Source organism: Leptodactylus fuscus, chromosome 8, assembly GCF_031893055.1.
Source record: "Leptodactylus fuscus isolate aLepFus1 chromosome 8, aLepFus1.hap2, whole genome shotgun sequence".
In the NCBI taxonomy this organism is placed as follows: Eukaryota; Metazoa; Chordata; class Amphibia; order Anura; family Leptodactylidae; genus Leptodactylus; species Leptodactylus fuscus.
In genome coordinates, this window is record NC_134272.1 from 71,559,962 (window position 1) to 71,587,039 (window position 27,078).

The window sequence follows — 27,078 nt, forward strand, 5'->3', positions numbered from 1 at the left end:
ACCATATACTGTTATCTGCTTACCAATGTATAGATGTCCATCTGTTTATACTAAGCTATAAGTGCAGAGACCAGGACCATCCATAATCTGCAGGACACCCCCCATACCTTTAGATGTTGCATTATTCTTTCGCCATTTGAAGCTCCGTTCTCACAGAGTAATGCGCCGCTTATTCTGACACGTCAACGTGCTTATCACATTAAAAGCAATAGGTAAAAAAGCCTCCCATTGAGTTCTATGGGTAGCGCGCGTAAGCCGGCACCCATTGAAGTCAATGGCATCTGTTTTGAAGCGCCTCACTCTGATTTGTGTTTACGTGTCAGAATGAGCGGCGCATTACTCTGTGGGAATGAAGCCTAAGGGTCCATTCATGGCGCTTTATTTGGCGCTGAATTTTCAGTGCTGAAAAAAAGCCTCCCATTGACTTTGTTGCTAGCAGAAAAAAGAACCCATTGAAGTCAATGGGAGGTTTTTTTTTATTCAGCGCTGAATCTGAGGCAGATTCCACACCAAATTCAGCGCCATTTTCCTCCCTGTAAATGCACCATCAAGGGTCCATTCACACAGAGGAAAATGGTGAGGAATTTGGTGTGGAATTTCAGCACTAAAAAAAAAGCCTCCCATTGACTTCAATGGGTTCCTTTTTCTGCTAGCAATGAAGTCAATGGGAGGCTTTTGTTTCAGCGCTGAAATTCCACACCAAATTCCTCACCATTGTCCTCTACACAAAGTTTTTTGCAAGCTGAAAAAATCTGCTGCAGGAATTAGGAAACTTTTTTTTTTTTACTTGGTTTTTGGTGTGAGTTTTTTTACCTCATTTTTTTGCTCCATCACACTGTATGGACCTGGAAACTTCTCTTAAAAACAACACTAGTGGGTTTTTTTTGCAAAAACCATGTCGTGTTTTTTTCCATCTCCCATTCACTTCAATGGGTTTTTCCAGGCGGAATCTTCCTGAAGATAGGTCATGTCACTTCTTTTTTTTCTGATAGCTTAAAAAAACAACACTAGTGGAAAAAACTGTTAGTCACTCCATTGAAATGAACGGGAGCCGTTTTTTCAGGCGGATTTTGAGGCAGATTCCGAGTCAAAATTTGCCTGCAAAAAATTCTTTCCGTAGCGCTTTCAACAGAAAGTTCACGGAGTTTACCTCTGCAAACTTTCTCTTAACATTATATCTATGGGAAAGCCGCCAGCGTTTCCGTAGATATAATTGACATGCTGTGATTTGCAAAGCCGCATGAATCCCATCCCCTTGCTTGCACTGTACAATGCCGCGATTTTTCCCACAGCATCTCCGCTGCAGGCAAATCGCGGCGTTTACATCCCGTGGGGCCCCCGGCCTTAGGCTGAGGCCTCACGTAGGAAAGACACAGTCAAAAAGCACTGCGGGAAAAAAAAAAAAAAAAGACTGTGGTAGAAACACATCAGAGTTTTTACTGAAAGTCCGCAGAGTTTTCCCCTGCGGACATTCGGTCCATATTATAACTACACGAAAAACATCAATATTTCCATAAGTATAATTGACATGCTGCAAATTGCAAAAATGCAAGTTTTGGACATGGGCAACGTTTCCACTATGGGTATTTGTCTGCAATGTGTGGATGGGACTAGCCAGAATCCCATTCACTTTGCAGGTACTGCTAATCGCTGCTTTTTGCAATGTGGGGCCCCAGCCTTAAGATTTATTTGCATTGATTTAGAGGATTTTGGTTTCGTCATAGGTCGTGGGCAGATTTTTTTTCCTTTCCAAGAAGCTGGTATAAGTAAACACTTAAGGCTCGGGAGCTGTAATGTAAGAACCTGATTTATTGAGGTTACGTTTCCTGGTAACTGATTCCCTTACAAAAGGAGGTACGGGCTGCCAAAGTTTCTCCTTTGCTGCTTCTGTCGGCCACATATTACACACAGCTCAGATCATTGCACTTATATAAAAGTGATTTATCAAAAACAGATTGCGGCCTGTATTCTGCTTCCACATTCTGCAACACTGAAGCTATAAAACAGAGAATGATTTCAGAATACATAGTGTGTGCAAACATCTGGATAACAAGGGACATTTTGCAGAATTATTTCTGGGAAAAAAAGGAAACGGATGTGAAAAAGGAAAATTTACCAAAGATTTATTATTTTAGATCCAAAAATGATACACACAAAATAAACTCCTATAAAGTATCCTAAATCTACTGTCATATTCATAGGACATGATCAAATCAGTACAATGTCAGATCAATGTGCAGGGAAACCGACAAGGGAAATGGTAACACCCAGTTTTTCAGGAGGGACAACAGAGGAATGGTACATCAACTATAGGGATGAACTCAGGCCAAGGCCCCACGTTGCGGAGACACAGCTTTTTTTGTTGCAGATTTTGCTACGGTTTTTTGAGCCAAAGCCAAGAATGGCTAAAAAGGAAGGTGAAATATATAGGAAGTTCTTATACTTCTACCTTCTGCTCAATCCACTCCTGGCTTCGGTTTCAAAAAAGCAACAAACTGCAACAAAAAAAGCTGTGTTTCCGCAATGTGGAGAATTAGCCTCAAGCTTTTTGTTCTTAGTTTTTAGGATTGTATTCCTTTAAGACTGGCATTTCCTATGCCAGTCTTAATGTATTCGCCCACTGGCACAGGGCACGACTGAAATATTAAAAGGCTCCGGCCTCTTAATTAAACATGGTGCCTTTTGTAAGGTCCCATTCGCTAAAATTGAAATCCACGCCTTGTAGATTTCAAGGTATAACTCTAGTACAGGGGTGTACAAATTTTTCCAAAGAGGGCCAGATTTGGTGAGGGGAAAATGTGTGGGGGCCAAGCATTCAACCTGGCATGGCCAGGGACTCACATAGCGCAAACGCCGTGGCATTATACATTATCTTATATATGTATACAGTCCCCAAGCGGACCCCCCGAATGGAAACCTGTGTGCAGATGTGAACTAAGTCAAATAGAGCAGCGATAACTATGATCCCATCCCTAAGCAGAAGGAGGGATTTCCTGTTACCCAAAAATTCACCCCAAAATGTGACTGCGGTGTTTGCTGATGGGTTGCAATATGACTAATAATGGCACCCAGATTGGCCATATACGTAAGCCTACTAGGCCTCCTCAGCCAGTCACCAGCTCACAAAACCTGAGGCCAGAAACGGAGACTCTACTGCTTAAAGAAGAACGTTCATTTCCTCAGATGGGCGATATTATATACCATTAGTTTCGGCACAGATATCACTGTCAGAAAGGGCTTACAGCCAAGTGTCATTGCTGAGCTGTAAGAAACACCCCTGAACTGTAAGGCCCGCCCATCTGACAGTGAAGAGATAGCAGTATTGAAACTAATGGCACATGCAGGCAAAGCCGAAAGTGCACTCAATCAGCACACTGTCATTGTTATAGCACTATATAATACCGCACCTCTCTGGGGACACGAAAGCATGAAAGGTCTTCTTTAAACGTGGAAGTAGCATATTGTATTTTAGCATTTTTTGTGTGTGTAAATTTTACATGACTGTCAGCCAGGTCCCATCAGTAGGAATTTTACCCTGTATACTTGGCTCGCTGACAACCCATCCTAGCACCAGTTATACACGGTGTGTGAGTGCAGGGGTTGGCAGCTCTGGCACTGAACTCCGGCAGGAAGTCCAGCTCAGTGTGTGAATATTGAGCTCACAGATGCCTTGGCCAATTTAGACAATAAATGCATTTACTACAAAATTCCAAGTAAAGCCGACAGCACAAGACTTGGTTTAGCCACAGAAAAATAAATATCTGATTTGGCTATACAGATAGATCGCTATATCATAAATAACATGTCTCTGGGGGATGATGGATTACTCAAAACCCACCATTTAGGACGGCCCCATTATTTGATTCCTCTTCCACATTTTCACTTTAACCCCTTAGGCTAGGTTAGAGATATAAGATGTCTGGTAGAGGAGGGGGCATTTTTTGGAATAGATGTCTTACACCTTTCAGATGTCCAGAAATATTCCATTTATCAAGCGGAGTTACTTTTCCCATATTAGCCTATGAAGAAGGGAGGAGGAGAAGGAGGAGGATGCAAAACACTGAGTAGCGCTACACCATGCTATTCTGCGAGTCAGAAAGGGTTTTCAATACTACTATGCTGCAGATAAGAGGCTACTAGTGCAAAGAATGGGGCAATAAGTCAACAAACAGCCTCTTCGTTTCCCTCCTCTCTCCCTCTCCATAGAGTTCTATGTTTAAGCATAGAACATAGAGACATGTGAATATACTCAGACATTCATGGCTATGTGACTCCTTGTATTAATTGTCACGCCATAGCTACGTGCACACATGTAATTGTAGTCCATACCTACTATGCTTTTTCCCATGTAGTCTTCTTTTGGTGATTTCACATACATTTTTTTTTTTTCTAAAAGACGTCTTTCCATTGTATATACTAAAAAATATAAAGACCATTCAGAGTTGGGCTGTAAACGCTGCTTCAAAATAACTGCGGTTACATTTTTCCTAAAAAACACTTGTTGTGAAACCGGTCTTATGCTGACATCAGCAGCAAGCAGATGGCTGTAGCACTGACACAATGTCCTGCAGCTTCTTATCAGTGTATGGACTACAGTCTAATGTATATTTTCCCTGGTATAAATCCGTGGCTGACCCTTAGGTTTGTGCAGGTCTGCACCTTGCACTGATGCAGATCTGCTTTGGATGGACCCAATGTCATTCAGCTGGACTAATCCTTGGCATTTCCATGTGGAATCCACAAGAGACAAGGTGGAGGTATATATATATATATATATATATATATATATGATGTGAAAGTTTGTATGTTTGTTAGTCAATCATGCAAAAACATGAATTTATGTTAATATACTATGTTAAACTGTAGGACAATTAAGCTAATTGCGTTGCAGTTTGCCGATAAAGCCTGGCCTGTTATCTCTCTATGTAAATACACAGATAACACCGAGTCCATTCTGTACAAGCATCTACATATTATCTGATCTGTATAAATGTTGTGTAAACCCCTTTAATCCACATTGTCAGTTTCCCAATTTTAAACATGTCGGGAAAATGAAAATCTAATGTGTCGCAAAATTCTCCAAAAATAAGAGCTATGAAAGTAGCCAGAAGTCAAAAGATGAAGTTGCAGGCAGAAGCTAGTATATGAAAATAAACACTATCTATCTATGTATCCATCTATCTATTATAATAAACAGATGTAAATGTTTCAAAAATACAGATTTATTGCCGTTATAACAAGGATTTGGTGCAAAGGGATTATATACAAAACAAATATTTTCTCATTGTAAGAAGTTTCGGTATTCTACGATTCCTCAGAACCACAGCACATTTTGTACACATAACATGAGAAGTTACGGTTGGGTTTTTCTTCTATGTGGATAAGGGTGTCCCGATCAAACGCTACAACATGGCTGTAAGTCTAAAAGCAAAAGAAAATGGCGCCGTATTAGTTTTATGTAAGAGTCAACTGAGCTGCTTAACACACGGGAAGATATAAAATGCTGTAATGGCTGCTCGGTGTCCTCAGTATTTGTCTGTTTCTTACCACATCCCAATACTCCTCTAATAGGAACTTCTTAAGAAGCTTCCCGGTTTGGTTGCAGTATAGATCAATGCGGGCTTTGCAGTCTACCTCCGTCTGCTTCACAGCCACCACGACCAGCATGTCCAGCTCATCTTCATACTCCACAATCACAAAGTTCTGAAAAGAACAATCTGAAGTTCAGAGAACAGGACCACAAAGTCTATACTATGTAGTCTGATCTTATAGCAATGGTAGAAACACATGCAAATGAAAATGAGTTACCAGATTGGACATCTCTTAGATAGATGAAACTCTATACAGGAAAAACAATGATATGTCCCTGCTGAGGTGCTCAAATAAATTATAGTGAATTTGACTCTACAGACACAGGCAAACTAGTGTAGTAGTAGACCCTGGCGACATGTGTTAGTTGGCAATGGATGCCTTAGGCCCATGATGGCGACCCCATGGCACTCAGAGCCATCTCTGTGGGCACCCACCTGTGGAACGGATTATACTGTGTGGGGCCAGTTTGCAGCAGATTACACTGTGTGGGGCTCACTGTGGAGCAAATTGTACTGTGTATCGGCCACTGTGGAGCAGATTGTACTGTCTGGGGACCCTTTATTTTTAATCACATTGTATCTGTTTTATAGCAGACAAGTGATATTACAGACAGTCCGTAACTGTCCACAATTGTGGATCCGCACATTATTAAGGTTAAATTGCCATGTTGGCACTTTGTGATAAATTAGTGGGTTTTGGGTTGCAGTTTGGGCACTCTGTTTCTAAAAGGTTTGCTATCACTGGTTTAGGCTGTGGCCCCATGCAGCGAATGGCTGCAGACTTTCTGTGAAAAATGCTGTTTCCGCAGTGGTCTTTTCTGCAGTATTTTTTTTTTTTTTTTGCAGAGTTTTCCTCCTTGGGCTTTCTGCCTTTATTATACATATACAGAACACTGCAATATACAAAAACGCGGGCGTTGCAATGTGTAGATGAGATTAACCAGAATCCCGTCCACTTTGCAGGTATAGTAAAATGCAGCGTTTTCGCAACGTGGGGCCCCAGCCTTAAAAGGGGTTTTCAGGTAAAAACAAAAAACATGGTTACCTTCTTGTAAAACACTGCTACTCCTGCCCATGGGATGTGTCTGCTGTCAGCTCAAGTAAAATCAAAGCTGCTGAACTGCAAAACCACACACAATCTGTGGATAGGTATGGTGCGGTTTCTGAAATAGCCAAGTTTTTTTTTTTTTAATGCTTGACAATCCCAGTAGGGATTAGGGTAGAGGACGTGTGTGGGAAACAAAAGAAAAGAAAAAGAGAGAAAAGAAAAACATGTAGTCTACCTCTATCTGACCAAGAGTAAACTCAAGTCACAATCCATCAAACAACACACTAGAACACACTAGCCGACAATGCGCTGAATTCAGCACACTGTCGGCTATCCCGATATGTGCCCTGTGGCTGGAGATATTGGTGACGTTACCAATCTCTGCCCACTGTCAGAAGGGTGTTCCTGATAGCCTAGCTGGGCTGTGAGGAATGCCGCCCCTGACAGTCCTCGTCCATAGCCCTGTACTGTCAGAAGGAGCATTCCTTACCACCTAGCCATGACGCTGAGCTGTGAGGAACGCTTAGAGTCATCGCTGGGCAGTAAGGAGCACCCCCTCTGACAGTACAGGGCTATGGACAAGTACTGTCAGGGGATGTTCCTCACAGACCAGCTAGACCAACAAGAACGCCCTTCTGACAGTGGGCAGAGATCGGTAACTGCAATGATATCTCCAGCCCCGGAGCCCATAATGGGGAAGCCGACTGTTCGCTTTCTAGCGGTATATAAAACCGCATGTGCCCGTGGACATTGAAGGTCCTCTTTAATAATCACGTATTGAAATACATTTTAGTGAACTACAGATATTGACCCCATTTACCTCTTCATCCGGATCATCATCTAGAAATTCATAAATCCACTTTTTTACCCTCCTCCCAGATGATGTAAAAGTCACACTTTTATTCACCTAAAAACAATAGAAAACACAATGACAATAGGTTCTCGCCACACTCGTGCAGGCCCCGCTGCCTTCTAAGCCATCACTTTGTTTTCAGATTTCAGTGGCCATTCTAAAGTTAAACATGATGTAAATCGAAGGCGGCTAAAAATAATTCTGATCTCCTTAGTATAAACTCAGAAATAAATTTAAGGGATTGGCCCATAAACAACATTTACCAGTAAACTCAACTTTAGCAACCAGTGCCAGGTAGGTGATGCCAAGGCACACAAAATCATGACATGCCTGAAAAGAAACATAGATGCCCATGTCAGGAACACAATTTTGCCTCTATACACATCAATAGTCAGAACACACAGAATATTGTGCACAATTTTGGGCACCTGTGTAGCGAGGGGTGCAGGCGAGGTGACCGAGGGAATAGGTGGACGCAGAAATGTATGAATGGGCAATACAGGGATCTTTTTAACCCTTTATCCACTTCAGTACCGGGCCAATTTGTGGTATCAGGACCAGACACCTTCTCGAGTTTTTTGTATATTCTGTTTTGAGGGCTGTCACATTTGAGTTATTCATCTAATTTTTCTGCTTTTTTTTTCCGGTGACACACACGGCTTTATTTCTATGTTTTGATTATATATATATATATATATATATATATATATATATATATATATATATATATCCAGGAAAATATAAACAAAAAAAGAGGATGAAAAACCTGTTTTTCACTTAATTTTTTTTTAAATTTTATTTAATAGCACAAAGTGCTACTAAAAATATTTAGAAAATTGGTTTTCCTCTGTTATGGTAATTTTTATTTTGTATGGCATTATTGGGGGTGGGGCTAAAATCTTTAATAAATGCACGTTATTGACATAGTATTTTATTTATTTTTTTTTACCTCTCTAGTCTTTTTTTTTTTTATATATATTTTTTTCCATTAAGGTTATAAAAAGACCTTTGTGGACATTTGATCACAATTTTTTTGGGGTGGAGGCAGATTTCCTCTGTAACTGGGGCTGGTACCTTTAGCCCCAGTTGCAGGAGGAATACAGCCTCTTGCCAATAAATATAGAGCTGACGGCTCACGTGACCGCCGGGGTCAGTGGGGAAGCTACATCATGGTGGCGCCCACAGCGACTTACACAGTGCTCATTTACAACTGTGTTTACAGCGATCAGGGAAAGCAGGGACGGTAATAAACCTTCCCTGCCTTCTCTAGGGGAGCTCCAGCTGCAGTTACAGCCATCTCCCTGTTTCAGCAGCTGCACAATTTCGTGCTGCTGAAATCTGCTTGGACATATCAGTACGTCCTTCCCAAAAAAAAGGCAGCCACTTTCTAGATGTAAAAACCCAGTGAGCGGTCCTGAAGTGGTTAAAGCAGCAGCATTACAGTATTGGACTATTACGGCAATGAACATTAACACGCTCAGTGTGACGTAAAAGTAAAAGTAGAATGGAAAGGGAATAAGATCTTTACACGTAGGCATGTAAAGGTGACAACAAGGCATCCTCTATGTCTAAGGCCTCATATACACAACTGTGTGCACAGTCAGTGTGTTAGCCCTGTTTTCATAGCTAGCACAGAGACCCATTTATTTTTATGACCCCATACACACGACTGTGTATTTTCATGGTCCATTGTATGGGGCTGGAACCAAAACTCATGACGGGTCCTACCTCAGGTACTCTTTCTGCATGAATGATAAAATCTTCAGTGACCTCGTACTTCAGTGCATCACCTTCTATTTCCTTCAGCTTTAAAACACTGCAGCAAAACACCAAGCAGTAAAGACTCACTATGCAAAAGCAAAAAGTGGTTTATTGCAGTTAAAATTAAAAATCACATCTGGACTGTGAATATGGAATTATCACAGTCCTATTATAGGACATGAATAAGACAACATATATCCATAAATTCTTCTCACATGATCTGACGAGGTCCAACATGGAGGATTCTTTCAGAAGAATCAGTGTGAAAGTTGAGATAGTCTGGTGTTAAAGTGCGGCAATTCATGTCTCGTATTCCATTCTTTACCTGACACAATTGAATATCATACAAAGAAATTAAGGAGAAGGATATACATTATACGCATAGTTGGTACAGTGAAAAAACATAGGGCTTCTGATTCTTTGTCTGTAGGTAAAAACTGCATCAATTGATGGTGTATCCCAAGGATCGGTCATCAATTGAAGATCAGAGAGAGTCTGACACCTGGAACCAACACAGGTCAGATGACTGAAGTCGGAGAAAAGCTACTTGACCACGACCTCCACTTCACAGACCACGTGATGTTACTTTCAATGGTCACATGGTCTGTTCACAGTTCAGTCCCATTTAAGTGAATGGGGCTGAGCTGCCATACAAAGTACAGTCGTTCTGCAACATTGTTCTGTGCAGAGGCTGCAGTGATCACCTGACTGCTGTGGTCTCTTCAAAACTTTGACAGGCAAGGGGTCTGGATGTTGTGATCCCTGTGATCTTCAATTGATGACCTATCCTCATCAATTTATAATCCTGGAGAACCCCTTTAAGGTGGCTATCTAATGTATATTATGGGTATCCTGACTCCCTTAATGGCTGGTGTTGCGGAGAGGGAGAGCAGAGTTGGATATGTTGCATTTTTAACATGCCTGATGCTTTTATTCTCAAAGAGGATGACAGTACAAGAGGTATCTTACTGACTGCATGTCTGCGGCCATTTTTTTTTGTGGCCGCTTACATGGGCCTACTGTGCATGCAGTACGCTTGTGTACGTGGCCACAAGAAAAGCGCAGTTGGTTCTGCCCAAAGCCTGATGGCAGAGCCGACTGCACATGTCTGATTTAGATGCTGAAGATACCAGCGCTGGAAGAAAACATCGCAAAGGACGTGGCGGAGAGGCGAGCCAGTAGAAGATGGAGATGACGCTGGAGAGTCTTCAAGCAGCACAGGGGGCACCCCCAGTGCTGTTTGAGCATAGGGGAATGTCACCAGTGCTGCAAGAAAACTCATTAGCATAACAAAGAAAATCGGGAATATCTACCAAACGGTGGCGCGGAGAAGAATTCTATAGGTAAGCGAAGAATAGCCTTTCTAAAGACTATTCCGACATGGTATTTTTGGAATATGGGATTCTAAAGATAGAATTCCTTTAATACATTTCGTATATATATATATATATATATATATATATATATATATATATATATATATATATGCGCATTATTTACCAGGCTGTGGTCCTCCATGGAGCAGATGTGAAAGGTTCCTCTCTCTTTTTTCTTATTGGGCGTGATGATATAATGCCAGGGATATCCTCCAAGTTCAAAAGCATTATCGAGACAAGGCACTTCAAACAGGACTGGAGGTCTTTCTAAAAGCCAAAGCACCAGGCGAGTTATTGTGATGTGTATGATGAGAATTCCATTTATATCATATATTCAAATGATATCATATTAAACTATATGCTAATAATACTGTAGCCACTACAATGATCTCTCAAACAAATGTGGACTATTAGGAGCCAGCGATATCTGGCATGATACTGTCAAAGGGGGCTTTTGTCACAGCCTAGCGATGGAGCCAAGCAGTAAGGGCACCACCTCTGACAGTGCAAAGGTATTGGTGCCAAAGCTAGCGGCACGGATACCTTTGGCATTGGGATACATACCAGCAAAGCTAACAGTAAACTCAACACAGTCAGCTTTTTAAGAGTATATAACAATAATGTCAGAGGCCATTAACCCTTCCCCCATAGGGAACATGTAAATGGGATGTGCAAATCCATATTTTTTTTCTATTCATGACATACCCATCGAATATGCCATAAACAATGGATAGATGCAGGACCCACCTCTGTATGGGGCTCACAATCTACATAAAAAAAAAAAATATATAAAACTATATACTTTACCAGAAGATAAAGGTCAGTACCTGTCAAAGTGATGTTGCTGGGAATTCCAAAGGGGTATCTTCCGACTATGCCAGTTTCACCTCTCCAGCTGCTGGTCTCCCCTAGGACAAATTCCTTCTGCAAACACTAAAAAGACAAAATTTGCAGGGAGGACAGTGTACCTTGGCAGGTCAAGAAGGATACATACAATTGGTCATTGATACCACTGAATGAAAAGGTAAGCTGTATAAATGATGGAGTAAAGGTGAAGAGCTACATCCTAATGAATGGATGGGCTTGTTTGTACGTCCTCGGTCACATGGACATGAAATATGTATCCAAAATACATAATATAAAGCATCTGTGTGTATTTGGCTTTTAGGGAATATAATCTAATTTCCTTTTTGAGACACAGGTGTTAAAGAAAAAAAAAAAAAAAAAAAAAAAAATCTGGTGTAAAAGGAATAGTGAATAGTCGCATCGACTTTTTTTTGACCAGCCATCACGCCCTGTCTTGGTCCCCGGCAGTCCGTATTGACTCGGCTCTTTGGTCGGACCATGCCCCTGTCCATTTAACATTGGACATCCCTGGTTTACTGCAGCGCCCTTTCAACTGGAGCTTGAACGAGGGCCTGTTGAAAGATATCCCCTGTAAGGAGGCTGTCGGGGAGACCATCCGGAATTTTTGGCTGGATCACGCTTCTGATCCTACTTCCCTCCCTATGCAATGGGAGGCTTTGAAGTGCGTGGTGAGGGGGGTCCTTATCCAGCATGGCGCTCGTCTCAAGAGAGAGCGAGCCGTTGGGGTTGCCACCCTTTTGACCCGGATCCATGATCTGGAGTTATCTCATAAACAGTCCGGCTCCCGCTCAACCTATACGGAGCTTCTTAATGCTAGGGAGGAACTTCGCGCCCTCTTAGATGGGAAATATTTGCGCTTCCGGGACCGCGTTAAAAAACATTATTATGAGTTTGCTGATAAATGTGGTCGGTCGTTGGCTCGTCGTCTTCATCCGCGCGATTCCCCAGCGTACGTTCCGCGTCTGCGTGCGGATTCGGGTGGTCTCGTTCACAATCCCTCTGACATTGCCGCAGGGTTCCGCTCGTTCTACTCAGACTTGTACAATATTCACGGTCAATACGCGGATTTGGATCCGTCCGTGCTTAGAGATAAGATCCGTCAGTATGTCTCTGACACTGCTCTCCCTTCCCTCTCTTGTGACGACGCGGAAGCTCTTGAGACGCCGTTCTCGTTAGAGGAAGTTGCCGCGGTAATCCAGTCCACGCCTGCGGGTAAGGCGCCGGGTCCCGACGGGTTCACTGCTGGTTTTTTTAAATGTTTCAGTTCTCTCCTTTCCCCGGATTTGGCGCGGGTGTTTAATAGTGTGGGGGAATCGTCTCCGTTCTCCGCGCAATCCCTGTCTGCTCTGATCACTGTGATTCCTAAGCCTGGTAAAGATCCTGTATGTCCGGGGAGTTACCGGCCTATCTCCTTAATCAACATTGATGTGAAATTGTATGCGAAATTGTTGGCTAACCGTCTTTCTCCTTTCATGCCCGCTTTGGTTCACAGTGATCAGGTTGGCTTTATCCCGGGTCGGGAGGCGCGAGATAATGTTTGCAAAACTGTTCTGGCCGTCTCGGTTGCCCGCTCCTCTGGGGTTCCTCTTTGTTTGCTTTCGCTTGACGCCGAAAAGGCGTTCGATCGCATTCACTGGGGATTTCTTAGGGAGACTCTCGCACAGATCGGGGTTGGCTCGGGATTTTTGGGCAAGATCTTGGCTCTCTATGGGGCTGCGTCGGCGCGTGTTCGGGTGAATGGCGTAATTTCAGATCCTTTTCCGGTCCGGAACGGTACCCGCCAAGGTTGCCCCCTCTCGCCGTTGCTTTTTGCTTTGGTGATGGAACATCTGGCGGTTGCTCTGCGTTGTTGCCCCGATGTTCATGGTATTCAATTAGGATCCCGTATGGTCAAGGCGGCTCTATATGCGGATGACCTTTTACTGTACGTCTCGGAACCGCGGGTATCGTTTCCGGCGGTCTTGCGTGAATTTTCCCGATTCGGTGCCCTTAGTAACTTTAAGGTCAACTTGTCCAAGAGTGAGGCCCTTAATGTTTCGCTTCCCTCTCCCGAGGCTGAATTCCTGGCGCAGTCTTTCCCTTTTAGGTGGCAACCTTCCTCCTTCACATACTTGGGGATTCACATTTCCCCTGATCCTTCTTCCCTGTTCCAGCTTAACTATATCCCGCTTCTGGACTCCATTGCTGCTGATCTACGTTCTTATGGCGCCCGTCTCCCCTCCTGGTTTAGCCGAATTCATGCCCTTAAGATGGATGTCCTCCCTCGGTTCCTGTACTTATTCCAGTCCCTTCCCATCCCTCTCCCACGTGCTTTCTTAGCTCGGGTACAGTCTCTGTTTGGGAAGTTTGTGTGGGGTTCCTCCCGGAGCAGACTTGGGTTTAGTACCCTTGTCCGGCGCAAGTACAGGGGAGGCGTTGGCCTCCCGGATGTGCGCCTTTACTATCGGGCCTCGGTCTTGCTTCGTTTGTTTGATTGGCAGTTCCGTCGCCGTGATAAGCAGTGGGTCTCCATCGAATTTGACCTGATTTAGTCCTCGCTGTCCTCTTGGCCCTGGATTCCACCGCACTTTCGTCCCAAATCCCCTGGCCTTTACATCCTCCCTTCGCATTTCCTGAAAGTGTGGGATTCGGTTTGTTCCTCTGGCCATTTGGCCCGTGTTCCGGGCCCGCTGACTCCCCTCTTTGACAATCCTATGTTTCCCCCTGGCTGTTCGGTTGATCGGTTCCTTTGTTGGGACAGATTGGATTGTACTTGTCTTCAGGAGGTGGCGGGCGATTCTCCGCTCCTTCCTTTTGCCCAGCTATGTAGTTCTCACCCCGACTTGCGCCTCTCATGGTTGGAGTATGCCCAGCTTCAATCCTTTCTGCAGCGGTTCTCGCTCACTTCTCGCCTCTCCTCTCCTGCCTTGGCTTTGGAATCCTATGTCGGGCGTCGGTCCTCCCCTCCTCGAGCCCTTTCACTGTTGTACGACGTGCTCCTCTCGGATGTCACTGCGGAACTCCCCTCATACGTTGCCGCCTGAAATGCCGATCTTCCTGTGAGTCTGTCGTCTGCGGATTGGGACAGGTCCTTCCTGCTCTCTCACAAGATGGCCCTCCCGTGTAGCGCTCAGGAAAGGAATTATAAGATTCTGTCCCGGTGGTATAGGTGTCCAGTGCTTCTTCATAGGATCTTTCCTGCTGTTCCGGACTCATGTTGGCGCTGTGGTTCCGCTAGGGGTACTATGCTGCACATTTGGTGGGATTGTGACGTTCTGCGCCCCTTCTGGGATGCGGTGTTTTCTTTGTATTCCAGGGTCAGTGGGCGCTCGGTGGCTGTTTCTCCTCAGCTGGCACTTCTGTCGGTCATCCCTGGCCGTCTGTCGGAGATTAAGAAGGACCTTCTGGGGCACTTTCTCACGGCCGCCAGGGCTGTCATTCCTAGACGCTGGCGCAGCCCTACTCCCCCCTCCATGCTTGACTTCCTCCAGGAGTTCCTTCTTATTCAGCGGATGGAGACTTTGGTGGCGGAAGACTCTCCCGCTTATCCCCAGTTTGAACTTCGATGGCGTCCCTGGGTTATGTTCCAGGAATCATCTGCCTTCTCTTCTGCCTTCGCTTGAGTGTCACTTGGCCGTCTATTTTCTTTCTCCCTCTTTTCCTTGCTTTTCTTGTCTTACCTGTTGTTTCTCCGTATTTGTCTCGTGCTTGTTTGTTTGTTCTGTGTCCCTCTCTTGTTTCCCTTTTTCTTCTCTTGTTGGGCTGTATTTGGTTTGTGCGGAGGGGGGCCCTTTTGGCTTCCCTGCCCGCTGATATGTATGCTCCTGCATTGTTGCTCGACTGTATTTCTTCTGTTCGTTCTGTATTTTATTGAAAAATCTTTAATAAAACCAGTTTAAGCATAAAAGGAATAGTGAAGCACACCCTATTTAAAGGGAACAAAGGGGATACCGAGCCGATCATCGTGCATTATGTCAAGATGATATTAGAGATAATTCAGACAGATAGATGTCTGCTTACCTGGGGGGGAAGGGGGTTTGAGAGAGCGTCACAACAACCCAAAGACAACACCACATATATGATCCTGGGAAAGTAAACCAGGGGAGGGGGCAGCAACTGATGGACGTCCCAAAGACGTAATGCGAAACAGCAGGAATAGGACCAACCCGATCGGATAAAGGCCAAAGGACAGTGTTCACCCAGAATATTCAGAGAACCTTGTTTATTGAATAGCAGAAAGTGGAAATGGCACAACGCATTTTGGACCCATAGGTCCTTTGTCAAGTGCAAATGTACTGGCCTAGATGGCTTAGAACAGTTTAGTAGGGGGACAGATGGAAGAGAGTACAACGGCAAGATCAACGAAACAGAACAAGGATCATTTGCAAAGCTGCTTGATTTCTATTTCAGAGGCATCGGGACAATAAGGGTTGTGAAGGTGGACACAGCTTTTACAACTAGATACAACTTACATTCACATAAGAGTAATTATTAGGAAGCTTTTGGATTGAAGTGGACGAAGACTTTAAAATGTCAGAAGGACGTAACACCTCTCAGCTACGAACGTGCTGTGATCTCATATTCCACTATTACAATAAGTTACATTGTAGAAAACGTGTTGCAAAGGAAATTGCTGTAAATTAACAGATTTGTAAAGAAGCCTTGAGGAACACCCAAATTCCACAAGGGCAACCATCTCAGAATCTCCCATGGCATAAGTGGTCAAGTGTTCGATAACATGAAGAAGCAACCGTCATTAAAAGGTGAAGTGATAAATGTAATGCTAAGGTGTATGTTCAGACACCAGAATTCGGTGCTTAATAGTACTGTCAGGAGGGACATGCCCAGCTAGACTGTCAGGACGCCCTTGTGACAGTGAAGAGCTCTTGGTAACTGCACCGATATCTATTTCCCCAGGGCACAATGTGAAAGCCGACAGTATGTTGAATTCAGCGCACTGTTGGCTTACTACCAGTATATAAAACCGCGTGTGCCCCAGGACATGAAAGGTCCTCTTTAACGGCAGACCTACCTCTTGAACGATATTCTTAAAACTGTAGAGACGGACCAGACCAGGAGTATGCGAGATAAATAGCAGGCCATCGGAAATCATTGCGTCACACACATTAGATCCAAAAACCTATTTAAGGTCAAACAAAAGAATAAGAAGGAATGTAAAATAAGGTATAACGTTACCAAATTGTCTTCATTTGGCTTACTCCATTTACAGTAACTAAGAGTACATGGGAGGAAAACAAATAGAACAATGGGCACAGGTTCTTGCGCTACAAGTCCGTATGTAAAGATTACCAAAGCCAAGGGATTCCTGATGTGAGCACCCAGATGAACCTGCTCTATAGAAGACTTCTGTGGCATTTGCAAGACATCCCAGCTATTAGATTGCCAGAGTTTTGCAAAGTTAAACGAAATAACATATAGCTTATACTATACAATTCAGAATTAATATGGGGGGTTGGAATGTCAATCACAGCTTCGGGCGGGTTCACACCTGCGCCCGGTCTCCGCTTTGTGGGTTTCCGTTTTCTGCCGACAGGAGACAGAAATACGGCAGTCAGTGTCCACCCGCGAGAGTCCTGCATGTCCGACTGTGTCCGGTTAAAAAAACCTGGTTTTGCCACAGATTAGCAGAAGACACTCACGGGCGGAGACTTTACAAACCCATTCAAATGAATGGGTTTGAAAACTGACTGCTGGTTTCCGTCTCCTGTCCAGTTTCTCAAACAGAAGACAGAAACCTGCAAAGCGGAGATATTTTTGACCTTTCATCACCTCCACCAACTCCAAATCTCTGCATTCTTCCAGAGAGGATTTCAGTGCAGTTGGGATTTTTTCTCTAGCCCCCACAGTGACCGAACAGTCATTTATGTTAGTTATAATGATGTTCTCTACTGTCAGGTGGGAGGTCCTGTGTTGGAACAGAAAGCAGAATCTGTTGAAGAAGTTGGAGTTGGGGGAGGTGGTGAAGGTTCCTCTTTGTGGCCCCTACTTGCCATTGGCTAGCAGAATTTGGAAAAACTAGCTGCAAATGTCAGAAAATAATAAGCAAAAAACACGTTCACAAGATTCCAACAATGTGGTCAAAAGCAGGAATTGTACAATGACAAGACCTGCCCTCTTGTGGTCATCCACTGCTTTAACAATACAGAAAAAAATACACAAAAGAACCAGAAATCAATGTAAAGCTCAGAGTCAATTATTGATGAATTATATCTATAAAAAAAAAAAAACTGAACAAATAAGGGGATGTTCACACTACTGTTGTGAACATCTGTTGCTCTCATCAGTCATAGATGAAATAGAGTGATAGACATAGGTGGAGCCTCTGTTCTCATTGACTGTATTGTAAACCACATGACAGAGGCGTTCTTTCCTCAGGTTTGTTTGCTTTTGTAACAAAAGAAAAAGTCCATCAGAAAAGTAAAAAACATGAGCGTGAATGTAGACTGATACCAGGCGGAAGGGACCGCAGGCATGCTACAATTAATGTCACTTGCTGTCATCCTATGACGGATGAGAACAAAGGATATTAATAACGGTAGTGTGAACCTACCCCAAACACTTCCATAATAACACTATCAGAATTGTTACCTTCACGAACAGGAACAACCCAATAATATTATTTTAAAACACTGTATCGCAAAGATCATTTTTTTGTAAAATTCCTATTGCAAATACTTCAGTTATGTTGGAGTAACACCTGCGCTTTGTTTCCGTTTGGAGATTCCGTCCCCTATTCCACATTTTTTGAGCAGAAACCGGATAAAGTCTATGGGGTCCTTGAGTTTCCGCAGGTAACTGCTTTTTAAAGGGATCCTATCATTGGATACCCTTTTTTTCTCCCTAACACGTAGGAATAGCCTTAAGAAAGGCTATTCTTCTCCTACCTTTAGACGTCTTCTCTGCGCCGCCGTTCTGTAGAAATCCCGTTTTCTCCAGTATGCAAATGAGTTCTCTCGCAGCACTGGGGGCGGTCCTCAGCGCTCAAACAGCACTGGGGGTGTCCCCAATGCTGCGAGAGAAATCTCCAGCACCGCCTTCATCTTCTGGAACACCCTCTCCCTGTGTCTTACTCCGTCTTGGGTTTTAGTCTTCTAGGCCGACACAGTAAGCTGGTGTAAGCGGCCATTTTCTTGTGGCCCGGGCATGCGCAGTCAGTCTGCCTGAGGCCTAGACGATTGAAACCCAGGACAAAGTAAGACACAGGGAGAGGGTGTTCCAGAAGAAGATGAAGGTGGCGCTGGAGATTTCTTTCACAGCATTGGGGACGCCCCCAGTGACATAACTCATTTGCATACCAAAGAAAACTCGGATTTCTACTGAACGGCGGCGCGGAGAAGAGATCTAAAGGAAAGAAGAATAGTCTTTCTTAAGGCTATTCCTACGTGTTACTGAGGGGAAAAAAAAGGGTATCCAATGACAGGATCCCTTTAAGCGAACCCAAAGAACGGAAACCCAAGTGCAGGTGTGAACCTAGCGTAATCTAAAGGTGGGCATACACAGCAGCTTAGGTAGGTGGCAGCTGAACAATTCGGTTGAGTGTGTATGTGCTTTCAAAATGGAGAGTGGAATGGGCCCAACCTTTCTATCCTACTGTCAGTGGAGAGCTGGGACCCCCTTATGAGACAGGGCTCGTTCACATCAGCGTTGTGAACTCCGTAGTTCAGGTTTCCGTTTCCTGCCTAAAACAGAGGCAGGAGACGGAAACCTGCAGGAGTCTCTCTCACCCATTCATTTGGATGGGTGAGAGAGATGTCCGGCCGTGAGCGTTTTAGGCTCTCCACCGCGAAACCGGGTTTTATAATCCAGACACAGAGTCGGACATGCAGTACTCTGTGTCCGGATAAAAAAAATCTGGTTTCGCGGCGGAGAGCATAAAACGCTCACCGCTGCTCACGGCCGGACCCGGTCTGAGCTTTCCGACTTCTGGCATGCAGAAGATGGAAAGCTCAGAACGGACAGATGAACGCAGGTGTGAACCTAGCGATAGTCGGACAATCGTGTAGCCAGCAACTACTGAATGAAAATGATAAAATATTGCCCTATAGATCCATTCTTACTTTTTTATCGATTTCCAAAACTCCAACCAGTGAGAGCGGGAACACGTTGAATACCGCCAAGTAAAAGATCACACTCTGCTGAAAGAAAAATAAAATAACTGGAATTAAGTGTATCCAATAAATATTAAGCAAATTATAAATGCATATTTTTAATAAGGCATCATAATTATTTACAAATCATGAAATTTGGGTTGTAGGGTATGGGTTGAAACAGGGGTGTAACAATTATCCATTGGGCGCCCGTAGCAAAACTTGTAACAGGGACCCAGCAAGTTCAGAACTTAAACTATGATGATGTTGGTCTCCTATATACAAAGGGATAACACCCACAGTGATGTCACACTACAAGGATAATACACAGTGATGTCACAGGACAGGGATAATGCACACAGTGATGTCACAGTACAGGATAATACACATAGTGATGTCACAGGACAGGGATAATACACACAGTGATGTCACAGCAAAGGTATAATACGCACAGTGATGCCACAGTACAGGAATGGCTGAGGGGTCTGTATGTACTTAAAACAAAACATATTTCTTTGTTGTAATACATCTAAAATAAAGGAACTGTTTTCTACATAACCCCCCTCCCCGCCCCCCCCCCCCAAAAAAAAATGTAAATGTCACCAAAGTAACAAACAAACCCTGTTTAGTCTAATTCTGCGGTCAGACTGCTGTCTATCTTCCCCGTATTTCTTGCTAACTTACGTTTGGTCAGTAAGAAGTAAGGGACAGACGGACAACAATATCATTGCAAGATTAGACTAATCCAGTAACATGGGGATCTGCAGACATAGAATACAATATTTATAATCGAGGGGCAACACAGTGGCTCAGCGGTTAACACTGCACCTTTGCAGCACTGGAGTCCTGGGTTCGAATCCTGCCAAGGACAACATCTGCAAGGAGAGTATGTTCTCCCCATGTTTGCGTGGATTTCCTCCCATACTCCAAAGACATACAGATAGTGGAAAATGTAGATTGTGAGCCCTACATGGGGCTCACAAATTACATTAAAAATTTAGAATGACAAATAATTGTTCAGCAGCTTATAACTATGCATCAGAACAATAACTGGAAAATGGTTGCAAAATCATACAACAATGAATTCACCTAATATTTCTAATTCTGCCCATGTACTTATAAATATCACATACCTGATCTGCATAAGTAGCATTCTGAACAGACTTTACCACTAATGTCTCTTGGGGCACTTCCCATGTAATATACCTGTTGGAAAGAACCCAAAATACATAAAATAATGTTTCCTTGCAAATTAACTTCATGTTGTATAGTGCAAAGCACAAACCACACATAGGAGTAAAGTCACAAAGAAATATGACTGATAGCTGAAGGTCATAATACAATTAGGTTTTGTTAAAGGGGTTGAACCGAGTGAATGGAAGCTGATTTGCAGTAACCCGGTCTGACCACTACAAAGGGAACGGAGCACTGCAGCCTTGCAGCTCTGGAGTCCTGGGTTTGAATCCTGCCAGGAACAACATCTGCAAGGAGTTTGTATGTTCTCCCCGTGTTTGTGTGGATTTCCTCCCATTCTATAAAGACATACTGATAGGAAAAAAAAAATGCCTGCATTAAAAAAAACAAAAAAAAACAAAGGGAACGGAGCTGTTTGTTTCCTGCTCCATTCTCTGTGAAGCAATTGCTGACAATGGGAGTGCTGGTTGTCAGACCTCCTCCAATCTGATATTGATGTCTTCATCTATAGTCACACGGCAGTGAATAAAAGCAGCATTAAATTCAATGCCTGTGAATGAGGTATTCACATCACCGTTATCTTGACGGTTCGCTATAATGGACCATCAAAATATTGTTTGTTTTCCCAGATCCCTCAATATACTCAAATGTATGGGAGGGGGGGGGGGATCTGTGAAAACAGGTGCCCCGTGGGTGCAAGACAACAGTGAAAAACATCCATTTGGTACCTCGGTTGTGTTTTCTGGGCCTTATCCTTATGATAGGTTGTCCATATTTTAGCCCAGAAAACCCCTTTAAGTAGGTCACTTGACATACTTTCAATATTTTGCAATTGAAAATAACGAATCCCAACTTTGATGAAACCTGAAATAACTCAAGAAGCTTTTCATTGCTTAAGAGGTATTTTGCTCGGTTACCTGAAATTTCGGTATGCTCCAAGGTAGATCCACTCGAAAGGTTCCCCGGTATCAGCAGCAAAGCGAAGCAACCAGTTGTGGCCAGTAACAGCAATGAGTGAAGAGGTATAGTCTGACGCCCGAGCAAGGGGCTCTCCCTGAATGGTTAAATCATAAAGACAAAACAAGATATGGACAAACAGGTCACAGAATGTAAGAAAATATTTTTGCTGAAGTGTTGGTGGCCCTGTGCCTATTACGGCTTATATCGCACACCAAAAAACATGCACTAAAGTGAGAAAAATTCCATTACAAAAGTGCATTTTCTGTTTCTAATACATTTCATACTTTCCTATTGACCTTCAGCTAACATCTGGCTGTGGTGTTGTCTGCAGTGTTTATATGAAGCCAAACTAAAAAGTACTCACCAATGGGCATTCACAAAGAATCACATCTTCAATTCTCTGTAACTTTTCATATCGAGGAACTTCATACAGCAGCTGTGGTGTAGGTATAAAACTAATAAAAACAAAGTTTAGGGACAGGGCATTAACATAGCTCCGCAGTAGTAAGCCGCCATGGTGTTACCATAGCTCCGCAGTAGTAAGCTGATATCAGACTATTCTACTAACCTGTCACACCACCTGAAAATAATTCCAATGTCGTAAAGAAGCCATGACAGCTATGCCAGATAGGGTCTCAAATGGATACCACACACACAATTGTTATCTGTAGGGTTCTGGTATTTTTCACTGCATGATAGTATAGCGCTGTAAGTTGCTCTATACTATATATATATATATATATATATATATATATATATATATATATATATATATATATATATATATATATATATATATATATATATATATAATGCCGGAAAGCCACATGGACTGTCAACACAAGTGTGAAGAAAGCCTGAGATATATCCAAATATATACCTGCTATTACATTCATTACCTGCTATAACAACAGCTATAGTTAGCAAAATAAATTCTTCCATTCACATAGCTGATAGAAGACTTTGAATCCTTGGTCCAGACTCTCTTAAATTTGGTACTTTCCTGTAACACAAAAATTTAGATTTTTGTTGTCACTGCCAAACATCTCATTGGCTACAAGCGATTATCTGCAATGTTCTACTCTGAGCATTGAATTAACTAATTTTTTGTTATATCCCCTGAAATAAGTAATTGATGTACATTCTATCATGGTCAGTTATTAAAGAGCATGTCCTCGGGTACATGCGGTTTTATATACCACCAGCGCGCTGTTGGCTTTCCTATTATGTGCCCCAGGGGAGGAGCTCTTGGTGCATTTACCATAGCTCTTCACTGTCAGAAGGGCGTTCCTGACAGTCTAGCTGGGAACACCCCTCAACAGTACTGTGTGTAGCGCTATACTGTGAGGGGGCTTCCTTACCACCCAGCCATGACATTGAGCTGTAAGGAATGCCCCCTCCCTCCTGACAGTACTTGTCCATAGACTAGTACTAAGGGGTGTTCCTCACCACTCAGCATCATGACTAGGTGGTAAGGACCCTGCACCAAACATATGTCTTAATATCATCCCTCTGTGCCAGAAAACTGGCATAGAGGGAGCAATGAATCCCCCCCAATCAGAAAAAATAGATTCCAATAAAGAAAAAGAACAATAAACACAAGTGATATCGATCTAGTAGTCACATTACCTGGCACATAACTTTCCTTACAATATCCATGTTACTCCTGAGATTATTGTAGCCAGCTTTTGGGAAGGATCCCAGGCACCTTCTGCTGATGAGGATACAGACATTTTTCACAGGTCCTCTCCAGGAATATAAATTTCTGCGTGTCCTTCGTGGGGCTTCACTGGGGTTTAGGTTCACGTTGGTGCTCATTGCAGCTCAGGCAGTATTTAGGATATTTTTTACATTCGGTAGCTGTGATGCGACTCCACAATCGCAGATCTTCATCCAACAGAAAGGGCTTAAGAAGCCTCTAAAGACACAAAACGTCAGGTCATCAAGAATATGGCAAATGATTACAGAAATAGAGAGAAGGCAGATATTGTAGATTGGTGGCAATATTTCCAACTAACACTATGCACACTTACAATTAATAAATGTCCAGGGGTTCTCCAACCTTGTTAAAGAGGACCTTTCACCATATCTGGGCACAGGCAGTGTTATATACTGCCAGAAAGCTGACAGTGCGCTGAATTCAGCGCACTGTCGGCTTTCCCGATCCGTGCCCGGTGTAAAGCGCTATCGGTCCCGGTACCGTAGCGCTTTACAGTCAGAAGGGCGTTTCTGACCATTAGCCAGGAACGTCCTTCTGCCTCGCGGCGCCAATCGCGCTGTGCTGTGGAGCCGGGAGGAACTCCCCCTCCCTCTAATGCTCGTCTACGGACAAGCTGTGTGAGCAGAGGGAGGGGGCGTTCCTCCCCGCTCCACAGCACAGCGCGATTGGCGCCGCGAGGCAGAAGGACGTTCCTGGCTAATGGTCAGAAACGCCCTTCTGACCATAGAAGAGCTACGGTACCGGGCCGTAAGCTCTTCACACCGGGTACAGATCGGGAAAGCCGACAGTGCGCTGAATTCAGCGCACTGTCAGCTTTCTGGCAGTATATAGAACTGCCTGTGCCCAAAAGTGGTGAAAGGTCCTCTTTAAAGAGGTCTTCCGAGAATTGGTCATCAATACCAGATTGGCAGGGGTCTGACATCCAGGACCCCACTGATCAGCAGACTGCAGGGCTCGCTGCACATTGTGCCACCCGGATACACTATGCCTACTTAATGCAACCTGCACCCTCAAAGTTTTCCTAGCATATCTAGCATCGTTTTAACAACTTTCCTATCATGCCTATCATGCCCTTCAATGATCTGTCCGATACTGAAAAGTATAGTTATAAGGTCTGTGACAATTGGGGGTAATTTAGCATCAAAGGTAAGTGGTGTTCCTGGATTTACAGAGGTGTTGGTGGCGCTGGGTGCCAAATAAACAGCAGATTAGATGGTACAATCCAAAATAAACGGCTTTATTCAGTTTTAATCAGGAACAAAAACAACAAACAGCCTGGCCCACATACAGGGCAATACCTCACTTCTTGAACCCTCACTAATCTATTGGGGAAAGATACTCTCTGAGGTTTCTTCTAGTTTTGGGTGGCTCTACAGCGCCCTCTAGGTTCACACCCTCACAGCTCCCATATACAATCATTCCTATAACTAGTTATTGAGATGGTGTCGGGTCCAGCTATTCAAGTAGTCACGGCTGGAAATATATATGTATCGGAAGCTCAATTTTGCATAGGATATTCACACGACCGAGATGCAAAATTGCCAAGGAGAAGCCATTTTCACAGATCTCCCATACATTACAGCGTAGTGTAAATCGGACATTACCTATATTCTGACAATCTGTTACAAAGGACCGTCAAAATAACAGCCATGTGAATAGCCCCCCCATTCACAGAACAGACTACCGAACACACTGGCAGCGGTGTGCAGGGAAAGCACACGGACCCCTACTTTTCTGTCCGCAGGTTCCGTGCAGACACCGCAAACGCATTACCAAATGCAGGTGTGAACTAAGGGTAAATAAGAGGGATCGCTATATGTTTTTGGGCTATTCAGCCATTGAGTTATTAACCCTTTACAATCAAAGAATTTAACACTTGATCGTGGGGGTTGGGCAATTATGAATCACCATAGTGGACGTTTTATCACTTCACATTGTAGCATGCATCTGTGCACCCCACCCTATTCGAGTTAGCGGACTTGTATGGTGTTGTTTTGGATACCAAGTTATTAAAAGTTACGTATTACGTTAATCCTACAGTGAATACATTGTAACATTGAGTAGCAACCCATCAGCGAGTGGTAAATGACTGGTATCACATTGTGACTCAGAGTGCAGGGTCGCAACGCATCACCATTCGCTTACATTGGTGACGGAGTTGCATAAAGCCATGGCGATCTTTGGTAGCGTCACAGCCAAAGTCGCCATGTAGCCATAGCCTAAATATTTTGGCCGCACGACCCACATTACCACTGCCTTATATTTACTTATAGTTATGCTGATTTAGGTATTCATGCTTCCACCTGCTACACTACAGACTACATAGATGTCACTATACAGTATATCCATACATGCACTCCTTTCCTTTATAGTATTACACACAGACACTTCTATCACCTATACGTATAGGGGGTGACACGAGCAGCAGTACTCACTTCTCATCATCGTACAAACATTTGAATGGTTGTAGCAAAACATTAAGAAGACGGCGACATGTTATATATCCTGGTTGAGGTTTCCATCGGTCACGGGATTTGTAGTTCTCTCTGGCTATCTGCTCCACTGTACGAGTGATACAATAAACTACATAGCCCGGCATGCACTGCGTCGAGGCCGCGGGGACATATATAAGCGCTGCACAATCCCGTCCGGTATTGGTCAGTCAGTGAATGTGGAGCCTGCTGAGGCGCGTGTCCTGTCACTGATAGTATATGGCTGTCAGCTCCAAGGGCTCAGCTGTCCTTGTGTGGCCAAATATCAGATTTTATGTGGAAATTTTTTTACTGAGGAATGGATATATATATATATATATATATATATATATATATATATATATATATATATATACAGTATATGTATATAAGAATGCAGCCACATCTCTATAGCATTGGAGAATTCATGTTAGAATATACAGCCAAATTATATAGTGGGACAATATTCGGTAATTTCCCCAAAAGCAAGTTTCTAATGTAAAGCCAGTATAATGACAACCTTAGTACTGCACCATGGTGTATGTTGGTGCTATATAGGAAATACATTATTAGAAATACTCTTTTAGGCTAAGGCTGGGTTCACGTCTGCACCGGAGAATCCACCGCAGAAACCGCCAAAAATCGTACAGATTTTTGGCGGATCCGAATGGCGGAGAGCACAATGCTAGTGTGAACCTAAGATAAGACCACGTGTTAAAGGAATGCAATGGAAGAAATGGGAGTCTTTTACAAGCCCAGCAAAGTGAATGAGATTTTATTTATTAAAGGGGTTCTCCACTTTCTATTAGTCGTGACCTATGCCATGGATAGGCCATCAATATTAGGTCTGTGGGAATCTCACAGTTTCCATCTTTTCCCCCTCTAGTTGCTACCTGTTTAATGTCCCCCTCCAGCTGCCCCCACAGTTTAAGGCTCCCTGCAGTTGCCCCCACAATATTATTTCCCTCACCTGCCAAACAAACATAAAAAAAACTAATACCCACCTCTCCTCATTCCCCTGCTGTCTCTTGTCTGGAGTCTTCAGGCAGCTGCAGGCACGATGGACCTAGAGCTCCCGGAGCCGAGACGGGTAGAATGGTGAAGCAGGGAGCTGACGGCCGCCTGCTTCACCGTTGTGTTGAAGTTGGTG

General features: G+C 43.6%; 1 protein-coding gene across 2 annotated transcripts; it reads right to left on the reverse strand.

The window, feature by feature from the left end:
- Nucleotides 1–5,233: 5,233 nt before the first annotated feature.
- DCAF17 (DDB1 and CUL4 associated factor 17) lies at nt 5,234–25,982 on the reverse strand. Of its 2 annotated transcripts, none has more exons than XM_075285286.1 (15): nt 25,893–25,982; nt 23,367–23,655; nt 22,637–22,740; nt 22,102–22,192; nt 21,695–21,831; nt 20,717–20,789; nt 19,554–19,628; nt 16,508–16,615; nt 11,457–11,562; nt 10,754–10,896; nt 9,469–9,578; nt 9,221–9,308; nt 7,460–7,546; nt 5,548–5,703; nt 5,234–5,421 (listed from the first exon to the last, which is right to left on the reverse strand). In XM_075285286.1, exons 2-15 carry the CDS (start codon nt 23,553–23,555, stop codon nt 5,305–5,307), a joined length of 1,584 nt encoding a protein of 527 aa, XP_075141387.1. In that variant the 5' UTR covers nt 23,556–23,655; nt 25,893–25,982; the 3' UTR covers nt 5,234–5,304. The 2 variants fall into 2 exon arrangements, with proteins under 2 accessions (XP_075141387.1, XP_075141386.1); XM_075285285.1 differs by having other exon boundaries at nt 19,554–19,631.
- Nucleotides 25,983–27,078: the final 1,096 nt, after the last annotated feature.